General features: G+C 39.2%; 1 protein-coding gene across 1 annotated transcript; it reads right to left on the bottom strand.

Moving 5' to 3' along the window:
• Positions 1-300: 300 nt before the first annotated feature.
• On the bottom strand, positions 301-25,898 carry cul4a (cullin 4A). The gene is made up of 20 exons (XM_085805806.1): positions 25,468-25,898; positions 22,447-22,562; positions 21,034-21,137; positions 20,250-20,319; positions 20,077-20,150; positions 19,747-19,909; positions 17,331-17,420; positions 17,134-17,216; positions 16,465-16,532; positions 15,595-15,713; positions 13,638-13,830; positions 12,572-12,676; positions 12,324-12,434; positions 10,759-10,844; positions 10,543-10,650; positions 7,477-7,590; positions 7,272-7,377; positions 6,289-6,461; positions 4,020-4,172; positions 301-1,356 (listed from the first exon to the last, which is right to left on the bottom strand). Exons 1-20 carry the CDS (start codon positions 25,628-25,630, stop codon positions 1,261-1,263), a joined length of 2,295 nt encoding a protein of 764 aa, XP_085661932.1. The 5' UTR covers positions 25,631-25,898; the 3' UTR covers positions 301-1,260.
• Positions 25,899-26,041: the final 143 nt, after the last annotated feature.

Raw genomic sequence — 26,041 nt, 5'->3', positions numbered from 1 at the left:
AGAAGAAGAAGAATTCCTAGGAATACAATAGTGTCCTGGCAGCTGCGCTGCCCGGACCCTAAAAAAGGACAAATTAGAAAATTGGTGGCGTCATGCTTAGGATACCTTCCAATCTAAGTAGCTTTGCTGTTTTTTTAATGTCTAAAACACACTATAGCTAGAAATCATCCTTGTTAACCACTTGTTTAGTCACTAATAACTAGTTCTGCTTTTTTATTTTTAATTAGATGAAGTCGGCCACAGTTTGCAGCTTGCACCACTGCTGTGTCTGGTTATTTACAAATTCTACAAATTGTAAACTGAATCATTAAATATCCATTTATTCAGGTTCACTTTTCTCACTCGTACATAGAATACAATCTGATCTACAAAAACGTCAGCACATGACATTGGACATTTTGGTCAAAACATACAAGATACCCAAAGACAAAGTGGCTTGCCTGCATATCATTTATATCGTCCGTGTGTCCGTGAGAGCAATGACCTCCGACCTCTGGCCCTAAACAAACGCATCCGATTCGCTCGGCCCCCCCGCCCGACCTTTGGGAGGAAAAAAAAAACACTTCATCCCTCCTCAAGTGTCCTCTCTGCTGTCAACTCTGCCACATGAAGCAACCAACCAACCAGCTTTAACACTCAGCAGTTTGTGTAGCCATTCATGAACAAAGAAATTGAAATTAAAACAAAACAAACAAAAAAAAATCTTAAAACTAAAAGACAAAAACCAACTATTGTAGAAAATAAGTGATTTTTTTTTTTTTTTTAGAACGATGTGATGGACAAAACAAAAACAAAACGAAACAAAATGAAACAAAAAAAAAATCCCAATCCCGAGGAGGATAAACACAACAAAAACAAGAGGAAAGTGCTAGTTATTTTTCAGTTGAGTTTTGCATTAGCAGATTTTTGTTAAGTCACATAAACCAACATGTCAACGACCCGGGCAGCCCCCGTCTCGTTGAAGAGTCCCACTAAAAGATGTGTCGCCGTGGAAACAGTGCAGCCGAGTCTCTCTCTTTCTGTTTCTCTCTCTCTTTCTTTCTCTCGTGTCTCTGGAGCTCCGTGTCGTCGGTCTGGAGTGGGCCGACGCTGTGTGGGTGGAGGGAGGGAAACGTGGGCGCCAGAGGAGAGAGTAAAGTAGTCGTGGGAGGCTGAGGGGCTGTGATGCTGGGGGGTTTTTTTTGGGGGGGGGGGAGCCAGCTGTTCGCCTGAGCCCCCTCCCCTCCCCTCCCCCCTCCCCCCCTCCCTCCCTCCCTCACATCAGGCAACATAGTGGTACTGGTTCGGAGTCTCCTTGTCCCGCTCCATGTAGTCTCTGTCTATGAGCGACTCGATCCGCTTCTTCAGGTCGCCCGGCTGTTGGGAGGGAGAAAGACGGATGAGATTTTTTCTCTGTTGTGTGTTTGTACAAGTGCCAGGGTTGCTACAGCTTAAGCCAAGTTAAATTTAAGACTTTTAATGCCACTTGAAATGAAATTTAAGACAGACTTCACATTAAACACAAATGCAAAAAACCCCCCCCAAAAAACGTCACCACATACATAGGGTTAGGGACAATTTTACCCACTTTCCTATGTGGTCCAAGGTAAAGCGACTGCTACATGAATAATTGGGGGGGAGGGGGCTATGAGTGAGTGAGTGACATCATTTAACAGCTGTGTAGTTGTGGAGAGGAGATGATAAACTAAAAAGGACACGTTTGCTCGTTCGTATGTTTCCATCCAAAGTGATTCAAATAACTGCTTTATTTGCACTTTAGGCCCCTGCTGTTTATTTATTATTTATTTGTTTGTACAGTGTACATTATTGGCACTTTGAATCATATTTTATCTTGCAGTAGGTCCTTTTAATCTGCCCATGATGATACGTTATATGTTACATGTTATTTGGTGTTGTCTATTTGTGTATGTGTTTGAATGTGTGGATCTTCCCGGCTGCAAATCAATTTTCCCTGTTGGGACAAATAAAGACACTTTGACTTTGACTGGGAAATGCGCATTAAAATAAATTTGAGTTCTGTGTGTTTCCATTAAAAGTACGGACTTTGGTGAAAACTACAAACTCGCACAAGTTTTCCGCAGCTGTCCTTTCAAAATAAATGCATAAAAAGTCAGAAAAAAAAAAAACTGACTTGGGAGCTGGTGGCGGTGAGAGATTTAGCTAACTTCTCTATGTCGGAATGTTACCAATTATTTTGAGATTTGAGACTAATTACAACCATAAAATCCCACTTACCAAGCGTTAACATTTTTAAGACGTTTGAAAAATTGATTGAAGACATTTTAATGCCAATTAAGGCCTTGTTTTTAGATGAATGAATTCAATGCCTTTTAAGACTTTTTAAGGATCCGTAAGAACCCTGAGTGCGTGTGTGTGTGAATAGAGAGCCTAAGCGGAAGCAGGAAGTAACGGTCACCATGGGACCTCAGCTCGGAAAAAGTCTCCATGTAAGCGAACGGGAGTCAAAGTTTTATTTCATGATCCGATTGAATTGTGCCATGAGAAAAAAATATGACCTCTACCTGTTTAAAATATCACGTTGCCGAGAAATCAGCAGTTTGTTGTAAAACTATTGTACAAAAAAATTCAGAAGAATCTGTAACCAGAAAGACTCCAGGTGGCGTAGTGACGTCACACACCAAATGCCAAATGACACCAGATCTGTAGTCCGTAGAGCGTTGTTACACAAAATATGTTCTTCTGTTGCCGTTTTACCATAAATAATTTTTTGGCATGAAACATGATGTTTCAAGTAGGTTAAGGTCATATTTTTTTCTCATGGCACAATTCAATCGGATCACGAAATAAAATTATGACTCCCGTTCACTTACATGGAGACTTTTTCCGAGTTGAGGTCCCATGGCGACGTTACTTCCTGCTTCCACTTAGGCCCTCCATAATGTGGATTAAAGACCAGGGATGTCACGATTACTGGTTTTCACAATTAACGCCACAATTGCTGAAGTTGGTTGGCCCTCTCTGTCTCGAAGCCGTGAAAGACATTTTTAAAGCCCTCACTGGTCTTTTACCCTCTTATATTAAACCAACACAGAGTAACTTTTCAACCATCATATAATATTTTCAGAACTTTGTGATGGTACATCGACATCGGCAGATCAGCGCAACTCGCATGAACGAAAACAAAGTTCACACACGACAACCGACTGTTTAAATTTGTTTTTGTTTCGTGCCAGTAGCAAAAAGTGGTAAAGTTTGGCAGAGGAAGACATTTATTCCCTCAAAAAAAAAGTCTGTCCCAGAAGGGCAATTCAGTTCTTAAAGCCACCGACTTAACAAGGCAAACATTTTTTATGTTTATGCGTATAAATGTTTGTCTTGTTAAGTCGGTGACTGTAGGAACTGAACTTCTGGGACAAATAAAGCATTCTGAATCTGAATCTGAATCTGAATCTGAAAAACAAATGTATTAAGTCGACGACAGCTCGCCAGCCTGTAAAAACATGCCGCAAAAAAGTAGCAGCCAAAGAAAGAAATACGTCTAATTTGTATCACCACCTGTGGTCATTTGTAATAAAAAAAAAAAAACGATTAAACATTTGCGATAGATCTAAATATTCAAACATCTCCCCTGAAGGATTAATAATTGGTCCAATATTAATAGATACTTAAAATATTTTGTGTACATATAATTAGTAATATAATTCATATTCATAGTGTTGTGAAATTAAAGTGTGTCCAAGCATTTCATGATATATTTAACATAGAAGAATACATAATATTATTGAATCTCCCATCTCTAAAGTTACGTATTGTGTCATGGGTAGGGAATAGGGAATACGGGAATAAAGGTTGTATTTAATTTATACAGTCACAACATTACTATTTATTACTATCTACTGTATTGTACTGACGGAAATTTGCTTGGACACACTTTATAATTAATGCATAATAGTGTTGATAATTCTAATACCGTGATTATTCCTCAGACAACGATCGTACCAAGAAGATCTATAATCGTCACATCCCTGTTAGAGACTAAAGACTGAAAGCTACGTCACCTTGACAGGGAACTTGAGCTGGTTGTAGAGCTCCGACACCAGCAGGTTGTGACTGAGCGTCTTCCTCATCTTCATGATGCGAACCACAGCGGCGTCGATCTGGTACTGCCGGTCCTGGAAAACACGCTCCGTGGTGCTCACCTGCTCCTCCACCTGTGACGACACGGAGGGAAAGATTAAGGCCCAGTCCCATTTCCCCCCTTGGCCCTATACCGCTTACCCCACTTACCCCTACCCCTCCGTTAGGCGCGTTCACGTGTAGGGGTATAGTCTACTTGCCAGCCCATAGGGCCCCATTGTGAACCCGGAAATGTTGAGTACCCCAAAGTTTTATGTTAGAAATATATAGTATGGGTCCCCAGCATTCAGAAACTGCCGGATGCTAACTTATATATATTGGACAATTAGCATAATTGACATAATTAGCATAAATTAGCATAACTGCCTATATGGGCAATATTTCAACAAAATTGACTTGGCTGATCTGGGCAATATTGGTGTGGTTTTAGGGGTTATTGATGATGCTGAATCCATTTCTGACATTTTCAAAATTCAAAATGGCTGTCTAAACCGGAAGTGACCAGATTTTAACCGCCAGTGGGCCGATTTTGATGGAATTCAAAATCTGGTCATCGGTTTAGACAGCCATTTTGAATTTTGAAAATGTCAGAAATTATGCTAATTGTCCAATATATATAAGTTAGCATCCGGCAGTTTCTGAATACTGGGGACCCATACTATATATTTCTAACATAAAACTTTGGGGTACTCAACATTTCCGGGTACTCATTGTTGGCAAGTAGACTAGTAGGGGTGTCCCAATTCCCGTTAGGACAGAGGGGTAAGGGGGAAGTGGTAGGGCTACAGACCCCTCCAAACGGAGATTTTTCAGAGGCACACTCCAAACGGAGGGGTATGAAAAGTTTCCCAGAATGCATCTTGCGGCAGCCGGCAGCGGTGGCTGTAAAACGAAAAGCTGTTTTATTTCTCGCTGTAGCGCTGTTATTACGTCACTTTACTAAAGCAGAAGTAAGCGATCCGGTCGTTTTGGCTAATGCTGCGTTCCAGGCCGGCTTTTGAAACCGTAAATTACAGCTTCGAGTCACAACTTACGACTTTGTAGCGTTCCAGGCAACCCACTCGTGTTTCTCCGACCTGTTTTACCTGTGAAAGTCACTATAACGGCCACTCGTAACTTCTGACCTGTGAACTCGTACCAGATCGAACTGGTACGACTTCACAGGTCGGAAAAACACGAGTTACGGGCTGCCTTGAACGCACCATAACAGTCCTCGTCCCTACGTCACCACATTCACGGCGTCCCTTGGCTGCACACACAGCCCTGCATGCCGTTCTCTCTCCTCATTGAATAAAAATTGTAGGATACGAGAAAAGTTTTCTCCTGGGCTCAGAGCAGAGCAGAGTGACTGACAGACCCGTGTTTCAGACCAAACACTCTATGTAAGTGATTGTTGTCGGAAGATACAACTATTTAAGAGTTAGATTAACACAAAAATATCGCTTACTTCTGCTTTAAGTTTTAATATTTTTTCATGTGAGAAAGTAACTGTTTAGGTCCCAAATGTGCCGTTAGTTTATCCAAATGACGGCTGGTTAGAAGTTTGCTCCAACGTTTTTTTCGGAGAAGTGAAGCTCCAGGAGGAAGCGGCTCCCGTTCTGCAGAGCTGCTCCGCCGGCCAAACTACGTCGTCATCCCGGGAGAGAAGGCGATCGCTAATTAACTTACCCGCAGGTTTTTAGAGGTTTACCACCGGCTGGTTAAATTCTTTTTAGGAGATAAATGTTGGTCTCATTGATGAAATCTAACAATTGTGGCAGTAGCATTAGTTTATTTGAATGAAAAGTGAAGCTTCCTGTGTGTATTCTTGGATAGAAGAGCAGCGCTGCCTCTGGGCTCTGTAGCCTACGGACATTAATCACCACATTTACAAAAATAAATAAATGTTTTACAATGAACCGATCAGTCTGCATTTTAAGTTTTATTTTATTTTATTATTAAGTTATATGGTACAAGGCGATTGGATTTCTGGCAAAAGCTCGCCGCATCTGCTTACGTAAAAGCTCGGTGGAGACTACGTGATGACGCATGTGATTGTTGAAGTGGTGTCCCAATTCGTAGGGGTTGACTTTCTACCCCTTACCCCTTGTAGCTCCGTTTCAAGGGGCAAGGGGCAAGGGGTAGGGGTAAAAAAGAGAAGCCTGTGAAGAGAAAACGAAAGAAAGATGCTGCTGCTGCTGCTGCTTTTACCGTTTCCTTCATTTGGATCTGATTGATCTTGATGCGGAACAGTTTGTGTTTGAAGTCGTTGTTGAAGTTGAAACGGTCTCCGTCCTCCACGTCTTTGCCTCGCGGGTTCTTGTTCAGGACTCGTGCTTTCCCGCAGGCGAGGGACTGCAGCGTGCGATTGAGCTCTCCCTCCTCTGTGCAGACAAGAGACACCGAGACACATCGACAGTTACAGATGCAGCAGGAGAAAAGTTGTGCTATGTTACATATTTATATTATTTTAACCCTCGGACTGATCCTTCAATTTGTACCACTTCCATGACCCCTGGACAAAATTTAGATATCAGTGTGATACATATTATATAGGGCTGGGTCTTGACTAAACATGAAAACCACTTTTGACATGGGTTTCAACATTTTTAACCCCTTCCTGGCCTGTTGTTTTTGCTGCAAAAACACAAAATTTCTATATAATAGGGCTCTATGGGCTTTAGGACTGGTGACAGTATTTTAGTGATAAAAAAAAAGAGAGATATCCAAAATCCCCTCAGTGAAAACTTCTGACTATAATATGTCAACAAAATAAAACAAGAATTTTGAAAGGGGCTTTATATATCCATTGTTCAGATTCCAGTTCTAGAAATGAGTGCATATTTCATTAGATATGGCCTCATTTACATATTTAAACATAGAATTTGACAAAACTTGTAATACAAAAAATATTTGTCTTAATGTGAGTAATAAACTTGGGAAGTTTCATGGTGAAATCTGTTAGTTAAAATTTTTACTTTATTTTTACATTTTTGTCCAGCGAAGGGTCATGGGTGTGGTAAAAAAAAATTCATTACGGGTCCAAAAATTGGACTTTCATTCTGAAATTTGGGACATCCAGAGTTTACCCAAAGATACACCTCCTTGCCAAAAATCAGGCCCCAGTGACCTTTCATTTGACCGTGGGGAGTTGGGAAAGTGTGAGAGGTGGGTAAGAGAAAACAACATGTCACCTATGCCGGTGGCTGCACGAATCTCCTCCACGCTGAACTCCGCTTCCTCGTTGAACATCAGCAGCACCAGAGTCTGGAACAGAGAAACCTGCAGCTCCTTCTTTCCCTGTGGGATGAAGGTCGTTGTCGTTAGAAATGAGCTTCGTACATTTCATTTTCACACACGGTTCCTCTTCTCGCTGCGACGTTACGATGCGTTACTTACCTCTTTAAACTCGGCCTTGAGAACAGCGTGGCCGAGCGTCGGCTGCCACTGCAGCTTCCTCCCGCTGTGCTTCCCCAGGTAGAAGAGCTTGAAAACCTCCTGGAGTTTCACCATCTACCAACACATACAGAGATGAAATTTATCTATTACTAAAAATATAATAAAATAATAGATAATATTAGTTTTTAGAAGGGAGAAAGCGGCTGCAACCAAATGCTCCAACTTTAAAAGACCTGAGTAAAAGCTGTTCATAAAATTTACATCATGCCAAGACAAATAATTTCTATAAAAGTCAGAGAAATCTTGCTATTTTCATTGGTTCATTAGCTCAACAGTCTGACTTCTTTACTGGACTTTTTTTTGAGAGACTGCTGAGAGCATTTTTTTGTGAATGAGTGAGTGTGACGTCGGTATATAGTTATTTAAAGGGCAACTACGCAAGTCTGGTCTCTTTTTTTCTGTGTTGCTAACCCCCCTCTTGGACATGTGCATTTGTTTTCAAGAAGCTGGGGAGAAAGCGATCAATAGAGTGGTACGCAACGTTATATATATATATCATTTACGGTGTGTTGTTTAATCCGTGATGAACAAAAGATGGGACACCGGGTTGGAGGCTCTGATCTTACAAGGTTTGTTTTCGGCCAAGAGACGCTAGGTGGAAGGCAGAGAGCCTCCATTCTCCCTGGAACAAGTTACAAGTCATTTATTAAACTCTAAAGCTGTTTAATTAAGGTAAAAATGTAGCATAGTTCCTCTTTAAAGGGATAGTTCAACATTTTGGCAAATTGGCCCATTGCCATAATCGCTATAGTCATAGCAGTAGGTTCGTTACCTTTATTTGTCGGTGCAAGCTATTTTTAGAACGGAGCAGCGGAGCGGCGAACTGCTCAGAGCTACGCTATGGAGGCCAATGGAATTTCTTGGTTTCCCTCATCAAACTCATCAAATACAAAATCCCAAAACTCCAAAACGCTTTCGTGGACAAGTTGTGAGCTGCACAACCACCACGCTATGAGATAATAACAGAACGTTACGAGACGGAGCCGTTTTCAAGGTAAATACAGGGTAAATACAGAGTTTGCTTGCTGAAAAATTGTCCCTGAACGCAACACGCATCAGCGGTTTTGCATGAATTTACCTCGAAAACGGCTCCGTTTCGTAACGTTGTGTTATTATCTCATAGCGTGGTGAATGTGCAGCTCACAACTTGTCCACGAAAGCGTTTTGGAGTTTTGGGATTTTGTATTTGATGAGTTTGATGAGGGAAACCAAGAAATTCCATTAGCCTCCATAGCGTAGCTCTGAGCAGTTCGCCGCTCCGCTGCTCCGTTTTAAAAATAGCTTACACCGACAATTGAAGGTAACGAACCTACTGCTATGACTATAGCGATTATGGCAATGGGCCAATTTGCCAAAATGTTGAACTATCCCTTTAAAGTAAAATGAAAGGGAGAACTATAGATGGAAGAAAAACTTTGAGACATGTGCCATCATTGTATCTTCATTGACATCTGTATGTGAAGTGTTTATATAACTTCATTGTGTTTTTTGTGTTTGACCTCCCTGAAAAATAAATATATATACAGTATAAAAAACAAATCAGTCTGTTCAGTGTCAAAACATAACCTTCACAGGGCTCCAGACTGCCCCTAAATGGAGGCATTTTGCCCCTTTGAGACAGTGCAAGTAATCTACGTGCGTATTTTAACACTGGTGAAGCATGGAAGTGGCAACTCAAAGAATCTGGTGTCTGTCATTACAGGTGGCAGGCCACTGTGTGTGAAGATCATGAATGATTTTGTGAATCTATGATTTTCTGACCAATCGTAGTCAGCGAGTGAGGTTTAATTCAGCTCTCTCATCACCAAAGATCATCAACACCGGTGCTCCTCAAGGGTGTGTTTTGTCCCCTGTGTTATATGTTTTATACACAAATAATTGTCAAGCAGCCTCTTCTGAGCATAAGTTTTTTAAATATGCAGACGACACAGCCTTAGTCGGATTTTTAAAATCTGGAAGAGCATCTGTGGAGGGTTTTGATAGGGAGATAGAGGGTTTTATGCAGTGGTGCTCAGACCACTTCTTGGAGGTCAATGCCAAAAAAACTAAAGAGATGGTAATTGACTTTAGTAAAAGAAAGATAAGTGTCCCTCCCTCTAACATAAATGGTGAGCAAATCCAGAGGGTCTCTACCTACAAATATCTAGGAGTTGAAATAGATGACCAACTTAAATTCAGCGATCTAGCAACAAGTAAGTCCAGGAAGTTACAGCAGAGGCTGTTCTTCCTTAGAAGGTTGAACTATTTCAGGATAGACCGACGTATCCTCCAAATGTTCTATAAAACTGTCCTGCAGAGCGTTCTTACCTTTGGCCTCCTCTGTACTTTTGGTAATATGCGTGTTCGGGATCAAGCTAAATTGCAGCGTATGATCAAGACAGCCAGTAGGATCATTGGGATCGATCAGGCATCGGCATGGCAACCCAACTGTACAGGGAGCTGATCTTAAAAAAGGCTGAACAGATCATGAATGATCACACGCACCCTCTCCATCTAAGGTTTGGAAGGAGTGGTAGGCCGGGGGGCAGAATCCTCCAGCAAAAAATTAGGACTGTGAGATACAGCAATTCCTTCGTGCCAACAGCAATTAGAATGCTCAACAGCAGATAATGTGAACTGACCTGTATGCCTGTATGCATTTCTGTTGTTTTTCTGTTTTTGTTTTTTAAATGTTTGTATGTATGTTTGTATTTATTTTAACTACTTCTTTTTATCTATCTGACATGGGCCGTGCAATGACCATATGAATTTCCTCTTTGAGGATAATAAAGTTAAACTTGACTTGACTTGACTTGACTTGATGAAAAGGAAATGTGAAAATTTGCTTTGCAAGTTGATTCATGGTGTGTGTTGTAGTGAAGGTTTTGTTCTGTCTTTCCAGTTGAGTAGGATTATTTTAATTGCCATGGTTGTAGAGATGAGGATGAATGTTTGATGATGTTTTGGAATTGGTAAAGGAGAGAAGTCACCAATTCTGCTTGTGCTCCTGGCTGCAGAAACACTCACCTCTGGGGGCAGGTGGACCTCCATGGGTGTGTACGACGGCCAGTATCCCATGGTGAGGATGTTGACAGTCAGTTCTATATTGCTGGGTTCACTCTGGTTCTGCATATACTGAAGAGAAACACCACATCAATGATGCATGGAAACAAAAAACTGCATCCAATGACACAGTGCAGTGGAAAACATTGTTTGTTTTGCACATGAGTGATGTAAAGGTACCTGTTTGAACTGGATCATGATGTCTTTAGACAGCTCCATGTCCTTGAACATCCCTTCAAGCTTACTGGTAAACGCTGCTCCACATTCTGCAGGAAGTGAAAACCACAAATGTGTGACTTGACTTCTTCTCACGCTTCACACGAACACATGACACATTATTTTACCGCTAAAGCACATTACGACTCATCGGCATCAGAGCTGCTGTCACACTGTGTAGAAGATGCAAACATCGTCAGTCTCCCTGCATGTATCATAGTAGTTTAATGTTCATCAGCAGAGCCACAGTGTGGACAGACTGCACAGACCAGGGGCCGTATTTATTCATTTATTTATTTATTAATTAAGTGTCTTAGAGCAACATTTTAGTCTTTAGTAACTTAGTCCTACTCTCAAACTTAAGAACAAAAGCTATTTATCAACCTTCTCAAGTGACGCATTATGTTATACAACAAAGAAACATGGTTAGTTTTAAAATGAAACTAAGAGATTATTATTTTGCTCGCAATTTTGACCATTAGTAGCCTATTTGTAAATTGGGTCCTGGTATTCTTGCTGTGTAGTGATTCAATGTAGGAGCGGGTAACATATGTTAAGTGTTTGTCTTGGATGTTTTGTTTTTGTATTGAGTATGTGTTTTCTGTATGTATTTTCTGTTTTATGTATTAATGTGTTGTGTGTTAATGGTTTGTATTTGTCATTTATTATGATGAAAAGACCCCAGAAAGAATAGCTGCTGCGTGGCAAAAGCTAATGGGGATCTAAATAAACTAAACTAAACTAAACTCAAGTCTAAGAATCTTTGTCATTGCCACTTTTCGCCACAAGAGGGAGTTTTATGTTGAGTTGACGCTCGCTGGCTGTGATTTCTCTCCACTGGAAAAATGCAACAACGTAATTATTGGAAAAATGAGGAAACATTTATTTTTGATTAATTCCCAATATATATATATATATATATATATATTTGAATTATTTTGTAGATTATTGTCAAAATTCAGTTGAATATACACTCTCCCATGGGCCATTGAACTATTATATATGAGATATTTCTATATTCTTAGATAAGGACTCCATTCAGCGATTGGTCTAGGGCTGCAACTAACGATTATTTTCATTATCGATTCATCTGTTGATTATTTAAACGATTAATCGATTAGTTGTTTGGTCAATAAAATGTTAAAAAATGCTGAAAAATGTCAATCAGTGTTTCCCAAACCACAAGACGATGTCCTCAAATGTCTTGTTTTGTCCACAAACCTAAGAGAGACTCAGTTTGTTTTCATAAAGGAACAAAGAAACCAAAAATATTCACATTTAAGAAGCTGAAATCAGAGAATTTTGACTTTTTTTTTCTTAAAAAAAACTACCCAAACCGATTTTTCGATTATCAAAATAGTTAAAGTGTGAGTAAGACGCTTGATAATGAACTTTGAAGTGCAGCTTTCAGCAAAGAATTTCTTTGACATCTCATCTACAATAAAAACCTTTTATCTCAGACAAAGACTTTGGTTATAAACGACAGCTTTTCCTAATTCGAGACACAAAACATCGGAGCAGACATTCACCATGTTTGAGCTTCGACAGCATCGACTTCTCGGCGTCAACTGAAGCGCTCTTGCCGACCAGCAGGCGCTTCGCCAAGTCTTTCTTATAAAAGGCTTCGAACACGTCTTTTCCTGGAGGGAGAGAAAAACCAGACATGAAGGGGTCTCATCGTTAGAGACAGTAACGAGCTTCACGGTGGTTTTGGTAACGCACATTGACTGGGAAAGCAAACAAACCAACAGCAGACGGACACAGAGGTGTGACTAACCGTGTATGAAACGAAAGATTATCATTATCTTGTCCAGGATTCTCTCCAGCTCCTCCTCTGTGGCCTCCTTGTTCCCCGCTCTTAACTTCGAATCCACATATTTAGCTGGATGGGAAACAATTAAGATGTTATTACCATCACTAGAAGTAATTATTTTAAAAAAACACACAAAAAACAGCAACAGTATGAGAATGAAACTGTTTGATGTTTTGGTGTCTGTAAATGACTGTAAACTCCTATTTATTATCATTATTCTATGTGTTTTGGATGTTTTGAATCTTTTATCTCATGACCTTGTTTTCATAACAAAAAGTTAACAGACACAGAAAAGTACATTAAAAAAGGAAAGAGGAGTGTGCTACTTTCTTAAGGACTTAGGATCAGGATAATGGGTTCTTGGTAGCATCACGTCTAACTCTTTATAAGTCTTTAGCCGTTATTTGCATCTTTTTGAGGGTCTCAAACTGGGAAAACAAGGTTTTCTATTCCTATTATTTAATAAAAACGTTATACAAGTTATTCCACAAGTCTACAACGTGACGTTTCTGTGCTGCATTGTAGCTCTAGCCCTTTTAAATTAAAAAAAGAAAAAGAAATCGCAGTGTAATTTGAATACTGTACATTTAACGCAATATAGCGCAACCCGCACCCAACTTTTTAGATGGAAAAAAAAGAGAAAAAAAGCGCTGCATCCATCTGAAAGGCATTTTACAATTTTTGACTTTCCAGAGTCTGTTTAATCTCCTTTTTGGCCCATTTTGTCTGAGGTAAAGAAGTTGCCTAATTATTATGCACAGTACACCTGATCACTTTGGCCACATCCTCCCTCAGTGCACTAATACACATCACCTCATTACGCTTAAATCCTACAAACATTCAAGTTTATATAGGTTGAAGTTGAAAAATATGTATAAAAATGATAATAAGGTCAAAATAATCACTTGCCTAATAATTGTGGATGCAGTGTATGTACATATATTGGTTCGTTTTATATTTTTGTTTACGGTTGCACAGCTCACGCTAAAAAAAACCCAACGTCTGACTGTCATTTCTGCGTCCGACGTACCGATGAGCTCGGCGGGTTTGTTGGGCCTCTTGTTGATGAACGTCTCGAACGCCTCCTTCATGGCGTTGATGAATCCCTCGTTGCGTGTGAAGCAGCTCTGCGCCACGTTGTCCATCTTGTCCTTGAAGTCCAGCAGGTCCTGCACCATGTCCTTGTCTTTCTCTGGAGTGCAGACGATCTCTCCGCCGAAGGACTGGGAACGCAGACAAGGGCACAGTTATGTGTAGAAATTAACTTCTCTATTCATGGGTTGCAGTGACGTCACGTCGAAGGGACCGCCGCCATATTTGTGTCCGATTTGACAGGTCTCCTCATATGACAGCATGCAAACCGCAGGATGGAAATGACAGTTTCTTGACAAAATGACAGGGTTTCATACATCCTGTCTGGGTTTATATCTCTATAACAACAGACTAACTCTATATTATCCCACTTATTACACAGTTTATGAATTAATTAATTAATTTGAGACGTAATGTTGATCAAAGTCCTTAGTCCGGTCACTTCTCCGCTGTTTGCTCCTCACCCTCCTCCTGTCGACTCGTGTGTAGTTGTTTTCAACGAGCTTTTGATAATCAATCAGTAGATTGATGAATTATCATGTAAATGTTACGATGTGGACATTTATGTCGTCCTGTCTGTCATAAGAGATTACGATACGGGACACGTTTGTGTCAGGGACTCGCGGTGGCACAGACACAGCTGGTCACAGTGACACTGCGCTGGCCCGTCCACTCTGTCCGCTCTGATCGCAGGTTTGATTCCAGCAGCGGTGAGGGAGGCAGAGAGCCTCCACTCTCCCTCTAACGAGCTACAAATCATTTTTCTAACATCACAATTAGTCTGAAGCTGGTAAAAATGAAACACAAGGTAAAAATCCTTGATAGTTCTTCTGCCCTGCTCCGCTGATCAGAGCGGCGTCCCTAGCAACGGCCCGTTTTACTTAGCAACGGTCTGTTATACAGAAATAAAAGACTGAATGCAGAATCAGTGAGTAATTAATAAGAAAGTAATCAAAATGCAGAATTCAATATATCCATGTTATTAAAAAAAAAGTGAATCCCCTCTTTTTGTGAGACTTGTCACAGCCCACGCTGCCACTGATAGACTGCCTGCAGTCAACTATTTATTCCGCCTATAACTTTACGTCTTTTGGGATGGAATAAAACTGCAGTCCGGGGTTTTTTTGGCGACTGCTATCACAGTCAACAGCACAATATAATCCTGGCATCTTTCAAATAACCTCAATTTTCAGTCTCTTGCTGATTTCCTCCAACTAATCCACTTGTTCTGGTAACGTGACGCTGTGATCTGTGCCCAGGTTGCCCTGATTCAGACACAAATATGGCGGCGCAGAAACACAGTGACGTCATGTGAATCTAATGAATAGTCGACGATTCGATTCGGAGCGAGGTTTGATTCGACTGTCAGATCTCATCATTGAACTATTCTGAATATAACGGGTGCTCCTGCTCCCTGCTGCTGAACATCTGGTTTTACATCAAATTTCTTTGTTTTCTTATAATATAGGCCAGTGGTTCTCAACTGGTGGGTCTAGACCCGTTCTGGATGGGTCGCGGACAGCTGGTCAAAAAAGTAAATAATATTTAATGCACATCTGATGTTGGACATGTCTTTTATTTTGAAAAATAACTTATATTGAAAGGCACACGAGACACGTGAACACATGCAGTTGTAATGGTCCTCCTCACTTTCTTATTATTTGCTCTGAATGCAAAGATATCAGTTTCTTATTAATGTGGCCTGAATGCAGGGAATCTTGATTTGTTTTGTGGGTCTTTATTTTGTGCAATTTGTTATTTATTCACTTTTGTGAACATGCTCTGAATGCAGAGATGCATTAGAAGTCAAATATATCGTTTCGTTGGTCTCCATTTTGTGCAGTTTGATATTTTTCAGTCCATGTCATCTGAGCGACAGTGTTAAACATCGATACCTTAATGTAATCCCTCCAGAACTGCAGCAGCGTGGGAAGTCCTCCCTTCACCTTGCTGAAGAGCTGGTAAAGCAGAGCCAGCTCCGTCACTCGGTTTTCATCCAGCAGGGTGCTCAGACCTGTCACACACACACACACACACATAACACACACACACACACACATAACACACACACACATTACACATGATTACAGATGTGCACAGGCTTTTACAGCTCTGGAAAAAAAACAATGATCGGTTTCTCTGGTTTTACTATGCGTTTGAGTTTTATTCTCTAAAATACTGACAACATTTCTCCCAAAACTGAAATAAAACTCTCGTCATTTATTTGCAAAAAATGGCAACTGGTCAAAATAACAAAAAAGTTCCAGTGTTTTCAGACCTTGAATAATAATAATAATGCAAAAGAAACCAAGTTCATATTCATTTTTAAACAACACAACATTATTGTTTTAACTTAGGAAGAGTTCAGAAATCAACACTGGTGGAATAACCTCAATTTTTAATCGCAGCAGTGATTTTTTTCATCTTCATTAAATATGATTTGGTTCAGGCGATTAATCAATCAGTTACTCATTAGGTTTAGGTTATTTGGAGTGGTTTCAGAGCTGTATATTCAATATACAGAAAAATAAAAACGACTGAGAGCTCTGGTAAATTTTTATCACAACCACATCAAAGAAAACAAAGTAAATGAGTTTGATGAAAAAAACAAAACAAAAAAAACATAATTTATTCATGATTCTATTCAAATGAGTGCAGTAAGATATACAGAAGCATAAAATCAATACTCCTCTGGCACAGTTCAACATGAATGAAAACTGTAAGCTTCATTAATCCAGTTAACACACAGCTCCCCTCAGACTCACCCTTTTGTAGTATTGCAGTCATGTGTTCTCCTAAAAGTTGTTTCTCAACACAGCTAATAAGTGGTTTCCTGTAAAACAATGAGGAGGAAATAAAAAAAGGGAAAAAATTACAAATTGTATTCAAAGGCTTTCCCCATAAAGTCTTTCACTCATTCAGCATTACAACTAAAGCTACAAGAAAATGACAATTTGTGTGCACACAAGATGTTATGATTGGATGTTAATGGGTTTTATTCATGTTGGTTTTATGTCATTTGAAATTACATTTTAACTTTAAACAAAAGTAAGACTGATGCCCCTGAAAATGTCAAATGGTATAACCACAAAAGAATGATAAATATTACATATTTGATCCACCTACAGTGGATTTAAATTAACCTATAAAAACTAAACTTTCATCTGAACACAATAAACTGAGATAGATTTTTTGCTGTATTTCTATATCTTAATTTTAATGCACATTGTTTTTTCTTCTAAATAACTTGACAAATTATGTAAAATTTGTCAAGAAACATTGTGTTGCATTGCAAAAGTGAATAACATTTATTCCACATTTGAGTCCACATTCATTTTCCTGTATATAGTCAGGTGCATTGATCCTAATATCTACAGTTATTTATTATCTGAATAACATGTTAAGATACAGTTGAAATAAAAAAGGAGATTTACTGAGTGCTCTGGTCGAGGTAGCTCAGGATTCGATCATTCTCCTCCTCTAACCGACGAGCCACGTGGTGCAGGTATTCAGGCACCTGGACACACACAAACACACACATGATCAATAATAATTACATTCAATCAATCAATCAAATCTAATTAGTCATTGATCTGTATCTTTGGATATAAAAACAAAGAGTCCTGCTCACATCTCGCTCCTGCATCAGCCGCTGCCCCTCTGCTGCGTACAGGCGGTTGGTCTCAATCAGAAATCTCTCCTCAAATGAATCTTTGTAAACCTGAACAAACATTTTGACAAAGCAACAGGTCAAAAACAATAACACACACACACAGACACACACATTACCGTATTTTCCGCACTATAAGGCGCACCGGATTATAAGACGCACCTTCAATGAATGGCCTATTTTAGAACTGTTTTCATATATAGGGCGCACCGGATTATAAGGCGCATACGTAGATGACCATTTAGTAGCAGTTAATATGCTAAATCGACTTGGAGCCCAGGCGTTTATAAGAACCAGGCGCGTATTTGCAACAGGCTACAATTTATTTTTGCAATGAGCAGCACCAGACCATCATGCAAAGAACAAGGAGCTCACCATAGGAACACTGGAACAAAACTACTTTTTCCCCCGACGCATCTTTATTGACATCAGACAATAAATACAAAGACAGTTTGTCTGTGTAACCGCGACACAGGGAGCTGATCAGAGCAGTGTTATGAACGATAGCGGAAGGGGGGGTCGATCGCGGTAATTTCAACACTGTACATTAGCGCATTTATCTATATCCCTATATCCCTCAGTCTAGCGCGCCTGTGTTTGTGTGTCCGTGTGTGTGCGCGCGCGCCTGCATGCGAGAGAGAGAGAGCGAGAGGAGGGGCTGACTGACAGAAGAGGTGAGAACCGGTGATACGCTGTTAAAAAAACTTTTGTTGTCTGTGCAAGACTATGGTAAACACTTAATCGCCCGGGCGTTTAATTGAACCGGCGTTTATTTTGCCAAATGAGCTCGGACCCCGGCGGCTATTAGAGCACAGGCGCATATTTGCACGCGGGCGATTATTTGGTCATCTACGGTAGAATAGAAGATACTGCAGTCAAACTGGGGTTACGTTATGCATCCCCTAGATGGAGCTGAGTATGAATCAACCAATTAACCAATTGATCCATATATAAGGCGCTCCGTATTATAAGGCGCACTGTCGTTTTTTTAGAAAATTAAAGGCTTTTAAGTGCGCCTTATAGTGCGGAAAATACGGTAGTTGTGTTTCCATTACCCCTAGAAATGCGCAAAACCTAAATATCGCAATAAAAAACAGGTAATGGAAACATCTACGTTTAGAAAAACCTCTCAAATATGTTTCGATATCAAAGTGTAACACAAAAGTGTCATGGAAACACTTTTCTCGCATTTACACGTCACTCCAGGTCTGATCAGATCTGATCCCGTTGTTAATTTTGTCTGTTTCGCTTCACTCTCCCTCTCGCTCATCTGTTTTGAGTCGTCCCGTCACATCGCCACAGTTAAAACTGAGTCTTACAGGTCGTGATTTTATGAGAACAAAGGGATGTCGCTGTTAAAAATCTGTTTGTACCATTTCCACCCAATCGGGATATTTTCATAAAACACTTTTCAATGGAAACGCCTGCAAATAGTAGCGGTGCACGATTATTATCGGTCTGATACCAGGAAATTAAGACGTCGTTCTGATAAGTCCGATATCATAACGAATTGCCCCAATAAGATATAATATATTTTTGTCAGCACTGCGGTGTGTGGGTCGTTTTTTAATCAGGCGCTCTCACTCCTACATGAGACCTGAACGGCCTGCAGTGCATGCTGTGTTCAAATGGCCTCGGTATAATCGGAAAAAACAACTTTCTTACTGAAAAAAATCATCAGAATACTCCCTCATGTCGGAGAACAACTCGTCAACTCGGTCATAGTTTTGATATCAACGTCTTACCCACAGTATTTTACAAATTACCCATGTTACACATAAACTATACAAATATGAACATAAAAAGGTCGGAAGAACGACTCGCAAACCAGGAACTTCCGTCAACATGTGAACGCAGCACAACGTGCATTCCTTTGTAACTTGTGGGATGCACTTTTTCCACTTTGTATTTATTTTAAATCCTGATTTTGCATCAGTTCTAGAGGCCCTTATGTTTATATTAATAATTAATGCACCTATTTAAACAGATGTTAATGTGAGATATCAAAAGGTTGTGCTTGATATCTTTTAGGAAATGTTTGAAAGGCTTGCTAATAGAATATCTTCATTTAAAGAGTCAAAACTGTTTTTGGTTTTGTTTATAGTATTGATGTCATGATATATCTTAGGTCCTCACTAGTCTTTCTTATCTCCAGGTATGTTATTGGTTATCGGTATCGGCCTTTGGAAACAGAAAGTTATCAGTTATCTGTATTGTTTTTTAAGTTATCGTGAATCCCTAGCAAATAGCAATTGTACTTTTTCGAAATTTTAGAAATATCGCTTTTATTTTGTGAAAACCTGTAATGGGAACCCAGCTGCTGATGTATTGATTAGTCGTGGAGGTGATAGACAGGTGATGACAGTTGATCCGGTACCTGCAGGTCGGACAACATCCCCAACAGGCTCCGCAGGAGGCTCCGATCCACCGTCTCCCCGTTCCGCTCCAGCTCGATCTGCTCCAAGATGCCGTCGACCGTTCGCTTCTGAACCGCGCTGTCGCTCACAATGTGGGTACGAAACAGCTCCAGCCCAGTGTCCCTGTAACATTATTATAATAATAATAAACATTTAGATATAACACATTATTATAATAATAATAAACATTTAGATATAACACATTATTATAATAATAATAATAAACATTTAGATATAACACTAGCCTCCACCTGAACAAACAGAATAAATTAAATTCACTGTTGTTTTACCAGATGGAGGGAAGCAGGGAGTTCTGAAGCACGTATGTACGATCCAGGAAGAGAAAGATACTCCGGATCATGATCTGTGAAAAGTAAAGAAAAGAAAAGAAAATCAGGATTCAAAACTTTCTTATTTACATAGTATGATTGTGTATTTGTAAAAACAAAACATCAAAGCTTACAGTTTGTCTGCAGTGGTCCTGCCAGCAGCGATTCATTCGCTTCAGGAAGGAGAGGTTGTCCAGAGACTCTGTGAGCTCCATGTTAAGGGAAAAAACAACAACTTCTACTCACTGAAGTGATTAAACTAAACAGATTTAATGAAAATATGTGACAGGAATTATGTGAAAAATACCTTCTTGATATTCTTTTTATTCTCTTTTCTTTTCTTTTTTCTTTTCTTTTCTTTTTTCTTTCCGTTATTATAGTCTCTGTCTCCTTTGTTGCTATCATGCCCCTCTAAGCACTACATTGTACTGAAAACTTGAGAAAACAGCAGATATGACAAATATGATTCTGTATGTATGATTTTGACTGAAACTGAAATAAAAAATAAGCTAAAAAACTTCTTCTTTGCTCAAAAAGATTTGTTGTTTACCAACAAACAAAGCCTAACGACAGCTGGAAATCACATAGAGAACGTTAAATATGATTAGATACGTTCAAGGGTCCTTTAACAGAACGACATTTACATTATGTTGTTAAAAAAAATCCAGTTTTGCGACATGTGAAGCGTCTGTGCATCATCTGGCAGTGACGACAGCTGCTGCAGCTTAAACTGGTTCTACATCGACACCTTGTGAGAAACGACTGCAACAGCAGCAGAGCACAGAGACTTCACCTGAACCGAGTTCACAGCTGCCAGCGCAACTCCACACACAACCAACTGTATTAACTCAGTGAATGATTCAACAGGTTCGACGACACAGCGGGGACACAAACACAAACAATAAAATAAAAGGATATTCTCTGAACTGGAAGATCTGGGCCTGCACGTGGTCTTCACAGACCTGACGGAGCTGCTTGTACAGCGTCGGCGAGACTTTATATGAACACAGGTTCTCCACCGCCTTCGAAACAGAGGAGAGACAGAAACACAAGAGACACAGATTCAACACAATGAGTCAAAACAGAGTCAAGACCAGTATAAATATATAATATATACATATATAAATACACTGCCCGTCCAAAAAAAAAGTCACAGACACACTCTAATATCTCGTTGGACCGCCTTTAACCTTGATTACGGCACGCATTTGCTGTGGCGTCGTTTCAACAAGCTTCTGCAATGTCACAACATTTATTTCCATCAGGAGTTGCGTTAATTTTTCAAAGATTCTCAGTGGGGTTAAGATATCGAACTCTGTGGCCACTTTGGACCACAGTTCTTCCTTGAAGATGATGGTTGTGGTTCCCCACTATCCTTTCGGTCTTTAATATAATAATGCGTTGGACAGGTTTTAACCCAATTTTAATAGTCTCATCAATCTCCTTAGATGTTTTATTTGCTTGATGCCAATAATTTGACCGTTCTGAAACAGATTAAAATATTTCCCACGACCACAGGATGTGTCTTCCTACATGGTTGTTTAAGTCAGGATTAAATAAGTCGTTGCCAGCTGAAACATAATCATCCAAACAGTGATTATCCAATGGGAGATTCTGACCTATTAACTTAGTTAAATCCAAGTGGTGACTTTTTTCTTGGACGGGCAGTGTATATTTTCATTTATATGTTCTATTTGCCGCCTCATTCAACATCCCTCACTGTAACTACTTACTGTGTCGCCTAAGTAATGTGGGAAAGTTATGTACAGTACATACTACTTGTGGTAGATGTTGAATGTATTTTAATTTACTTCATGTAGAGGCTGGTTATCCTTCCTATATCCCACTGATCTTTTGTGTTGTTTAGTGTTTTAAGATTGTTGACTGCTACTGTGCTGTTGAAAGTATGAAGATGCCTTTCAATTTTTTTTCTTTTGTAATTCACTTTTTTTTATTGATTTTTAGATCTCTTTCAATTCTAATAACACATTTGATCACAAAAAACAGAGTAATTTATGACAAACTACATGATCTATTTGCTATATTGAACATTTGAGTAGTGAAGTGTGTAAATCCTCATTAGTTATGTGTCGGTGCAGTGGAAGTATCAGTGTACAGCAACGGTAACAAACAAAAGCAGAAATTCTCTTTGTGGTGTTATAAATTACACATCTCCAGGAAGTCACAAGCCTTATTTTAACCTTGACCTGGAATTAACAACTTGCAAACTCGACTCCGTGTTTGTTTGTGTGTATGTGTGTGGCCTGAAGTGCTGAAGAAAAATGTGTTAAAACGTTGTAGCTGTGAAGCGCGGCCGTGTTTGGTTCAGACCTGGTAGAGCTCCTCCAGGTTGTACTTGATGGAGGTGCTGTTCTGAATGGCACCGACTGCATCTCGTAGCTTCAGCCACGTGTCCTCCGTGTAGTTTTCTGCTAGTTTTGGCCTGTCTGTTCAAAAAAGAAAACAAAAAAAAAGGAGCAGCAATAATGTTAATTTACAGGTCCCGCCAAAACAATGTCAAATAAGTCGACAGGAACTGAGATAAAACATATTTTTATATCTATATTCCACAAACTCAAAATCAATCAGCTCTACTTTATTTAGGCAGCAATGTGTCTGTGCTGTTTAAAATATTGATTATTGGGATGACCGATAATGAACCGAGGCAGGAGCAACTCCTACAACACACACTCTGGACCCACAGGTGAGCGCGTAAACAAACATTTTTCATGGCGGAGGGAAAGTTTCCTGGTGACAGAACATTTTTGCTGTTGTTCATTCATAAGTTGTCCTAAAAAAACTGTCTCAAAAGAAATATGTTTGAATAGAAATTGAAGATTGAAATCTTTGATATTTAATTATCATAATAATAATAATAATGACAGATACAGTTTTGTCGAAGATGCAGCTTAACTGCTCTGAGTTTGTCAAGTTTGCAGAAGTACTTATTATCTAACCAGCAGCCATTAAAATGCAGATATCATTTTTTTTCTGTCCTTTTGTTTCTAATTTAAAACAAGTATAATAATCAACTGTTCATATTTATGTTCATAACGCTTGGACTAGTGTTTGTTTTATGAATTTGTGGAGTTAATGAGGTGAGTGGCAGAATAACAAACACTTACTGAGGATAAGACAAAGACAATCCTCTCTCTCACTGATTAATTGTGTCACCCACATACACTGTCATCTCCCAACATTAAGGCCAGAAGTAGGCTAGCTACACCTTCAATGTGGATTAACTTTATTCTCCAGCGGCATAAAATGCTGCACTGAGTCTCACACCTGTTATGGAAAGTTCTCTAATATTCACGACTGTGGTTGCAGACAGATTTAATTCACGTGTGTGTGTAATTTCTATAAATGGATTATTGCATAACATGTTTTTATTTTGTCCTGCAGCAAGACTTCATGCTTCATTTTTGTTGTATGGGTCTCTGATTGTTTTTAATTGGCAGTAGACTCAGTAGTATAAGTTTTATCAATAATACCACCTGTTCTGGTCACACAGGGTGCGATAGAGACTTTACATGAACACCTGTAAACCAAAAGATCTGGGCTCAGCCATTTAAGTTAAGAGACAAAAACATGTTTATCACTTCAATATATTTCAGTCTCCTGTTTGTTAACTTTTTAAACTTTGCATACTGGTTATTTACAGCTCGTATTTGCAAATCCAGATGTTGTTGTGAGAACCTTTTAAGTCATCCCTGCCAATATAAAACCACCAAGCACAACAACAAAATCACTGTGGGATGTGATTATGTGCAATTATTACACAAATAAATCCTACGTGAAGCAGGAAGAGACTCATCAGACCAGTTACACGAGTAATTTTTAGAAAAAACACATTAAAGTTAAAAGACAAAAACATATTCTCACTATATTATATTTCAGTGTCCTGTTTGTTAACTTTTTAAACTTTAAATACTGGTTAGTCACAGCTCATACGTTTAAATCCACATGATGTGAGAATAAAAACCACAAAGGCACCAAGCACAATAACAAAATCTCTGTGTGATGTGGTTATTAATCATGTGCAATTATTACACAAATAAATCCTACGTGAAGCAGGAAGAGACTCATCAGACCAGTTAGATGAGTAAATTAATTATACATTAGAATAACTTGCTGCCAAAATGCTCTTCTCAGGAAGCCCATAATAATAATAATAATAAGAGTATGATCAGGTTGTCCAGGAATATTTTTCTCTGACTCTTCACATGTCGAATAGAGAATATCAACTAACTACGAAATAAATTAAAACACTCTTTTGTCTTTTGAATCTGCACTGCTAATTTTCACCTGTAGTCCCATGGTCCACAAATAAAATAACAGTAAGACAAAAACAAAACAAATGATAAGAATAGTAGTAGAAATAAATAAATACAATCACACAATGGTTGCATTAGTGGACAAGTTCAACAAAAGTGGTGAGATTTGTACTTGTGTTTACTGTTGTACGGTCATGTGCACTTTTGTACAATGTGGTGTGTCAGTAGGAGCTGGTTTGTGTTATATGTTGCATTTATCCTTGTGAATGGGCCTTTGTTGTTATTTTTTTAATGTATATCCTACATGTTATGTTCATTATTTTGTAATTTCAGTCCAACCAACAAAAATTTGAGACAGTGCAAGTACATTTTCTTATCTACTTGCACATGTGCAACCAGTAAATTTGCTGGGGTTTTTTGTTTTGTTTTGTTTTTAACACTCAAAGAATCTGTTATCTGTCATTAAATGAGATTTGTACTTGTGTTTACTGTTGTACGGTCATGTAGATGTAGAGTATCTGTGCACTTTTGTACAATGTGGTGTGTCAGTAGGAGCTGGTTTGTGTTATATGTTGTATTTATCCTTGTGAATGGGCCTTGAATGGGCGTTGTTATTTTTTGATTATATATCCTATGTCATGTTCATTATTTTGTTATTCCCGTCCAACGAACAACAAACAGGGCTCCAGACCAGCAAATCCAGCAAATTTGAGACAGTGCAAGTACATTTTCTTATCTACTTGCACATGTGCAACCAGTAAATTTGCTGTTTTTTTGTTTTGTTTTGTTTTGTTTTTAACACTCAAAGAATCTGTTATCTGTCATTAAAGGTGTCAGGCCAAGGTGTAGGAGGGTCATGAATGAAAAGGAAATGTGAATATTTGCTTTGCAAGTCGATTTGTGCCCCTAAAATTATCTGTTTGCGCTCCTAAAATGTCAAGTTAGGGGCCACTGTGCTCCTGGTAAAAAAAAAAACAACAACAGAAAAGTTAGTCTGGAGACCTGAATAAAGGTAAATATCGATCTGTTATCTAAACAAAAAGTTGAGAACAATGAATCAATTAATCAGTGACGATACCTTTGAAATTTTTGATCACTAACTTCTTTGAAGCGCCACTTTTTCCTGAGGCCACGGCGGATGCGGAGGTCCTGGCCATCCCGTTGGTGTTGGTGTTGTTGTGCTCCGTGATAGCGGAGGAGAAGCCGCTGGCTCTCCTGTCCTGTCGTGTGTCCTCTGCCATTATCAGATTATCAGCGCTTTGGCTTATTAACGCTGGATGCTCCAAGTGTTTCTGCTCAAGTTAAAACTTAACTTCACTGCTGCTGGGGTTGTTTCAACTCGCCGCCGCCGCCGCTTTTTTACTTATTTACAACCTCTACTCTTTTTTGTTTTTGAACCAGTTGTCTTTGGTACACAGTGTACTTTTAAATACATCCATAAACAAACAAATAAACGCGGATTTAGGTCAGATAATCAGGCAGAAAACATAACTACGGTCAGCTACATAAACATGCTAACAGTAGCAGTTTAGCTTCTCAAGCTAGTCCGTCCATACCCGTCTTTTTTCTTTTCTTTTTTTTCTTTTTTTTCACTATTTACAGATGTCCACGAATTCAATTATTCTTTTTTGTTTTTTTGGCGACTCTAAACA

This window comes from Trachurus japonicus, chromosome 3, assembly GCF_045865225.1.
Source record: "Trachurus japonicus isolate A0001 chromosome 3, Traja_1.0".
In the NCBI taxonomy this organism is placed as follows: domain Eukaryota; kingdom Metazoa; phylum Chordata; class Actinopteri; order Carangiformes; family Carangidae; genus Trachurus; species Trachurus japonicus.
Note: the sequence above shows the minus strand (reverse complement) of the source record. Positions and strands in the feature narration are given on the sequence as shown.

Coding starts and splice junctions, on each gene's coding strand:
- cul4a (XM_085805806.1), bottom strand. CDS start 25,630: ATGGCAGAGGACACACGACAGGACAGGAGAGCCAGCGGCTTCTCCTCC. Junction 12,677..13,637: donor CAAACCCGCCGAGCTCATCG/GTACGTCGGACG, acceptor TTTCCCATCCAG/CTAAATATGTGGATTCGAAG. Junction 12,435..12,571: donor AATCTTTCGTTTCATACACG/GTTAGTCACACC, acceptor CTCTCCCTCCAG/GAAAAGACGTGTTCGAAGCC.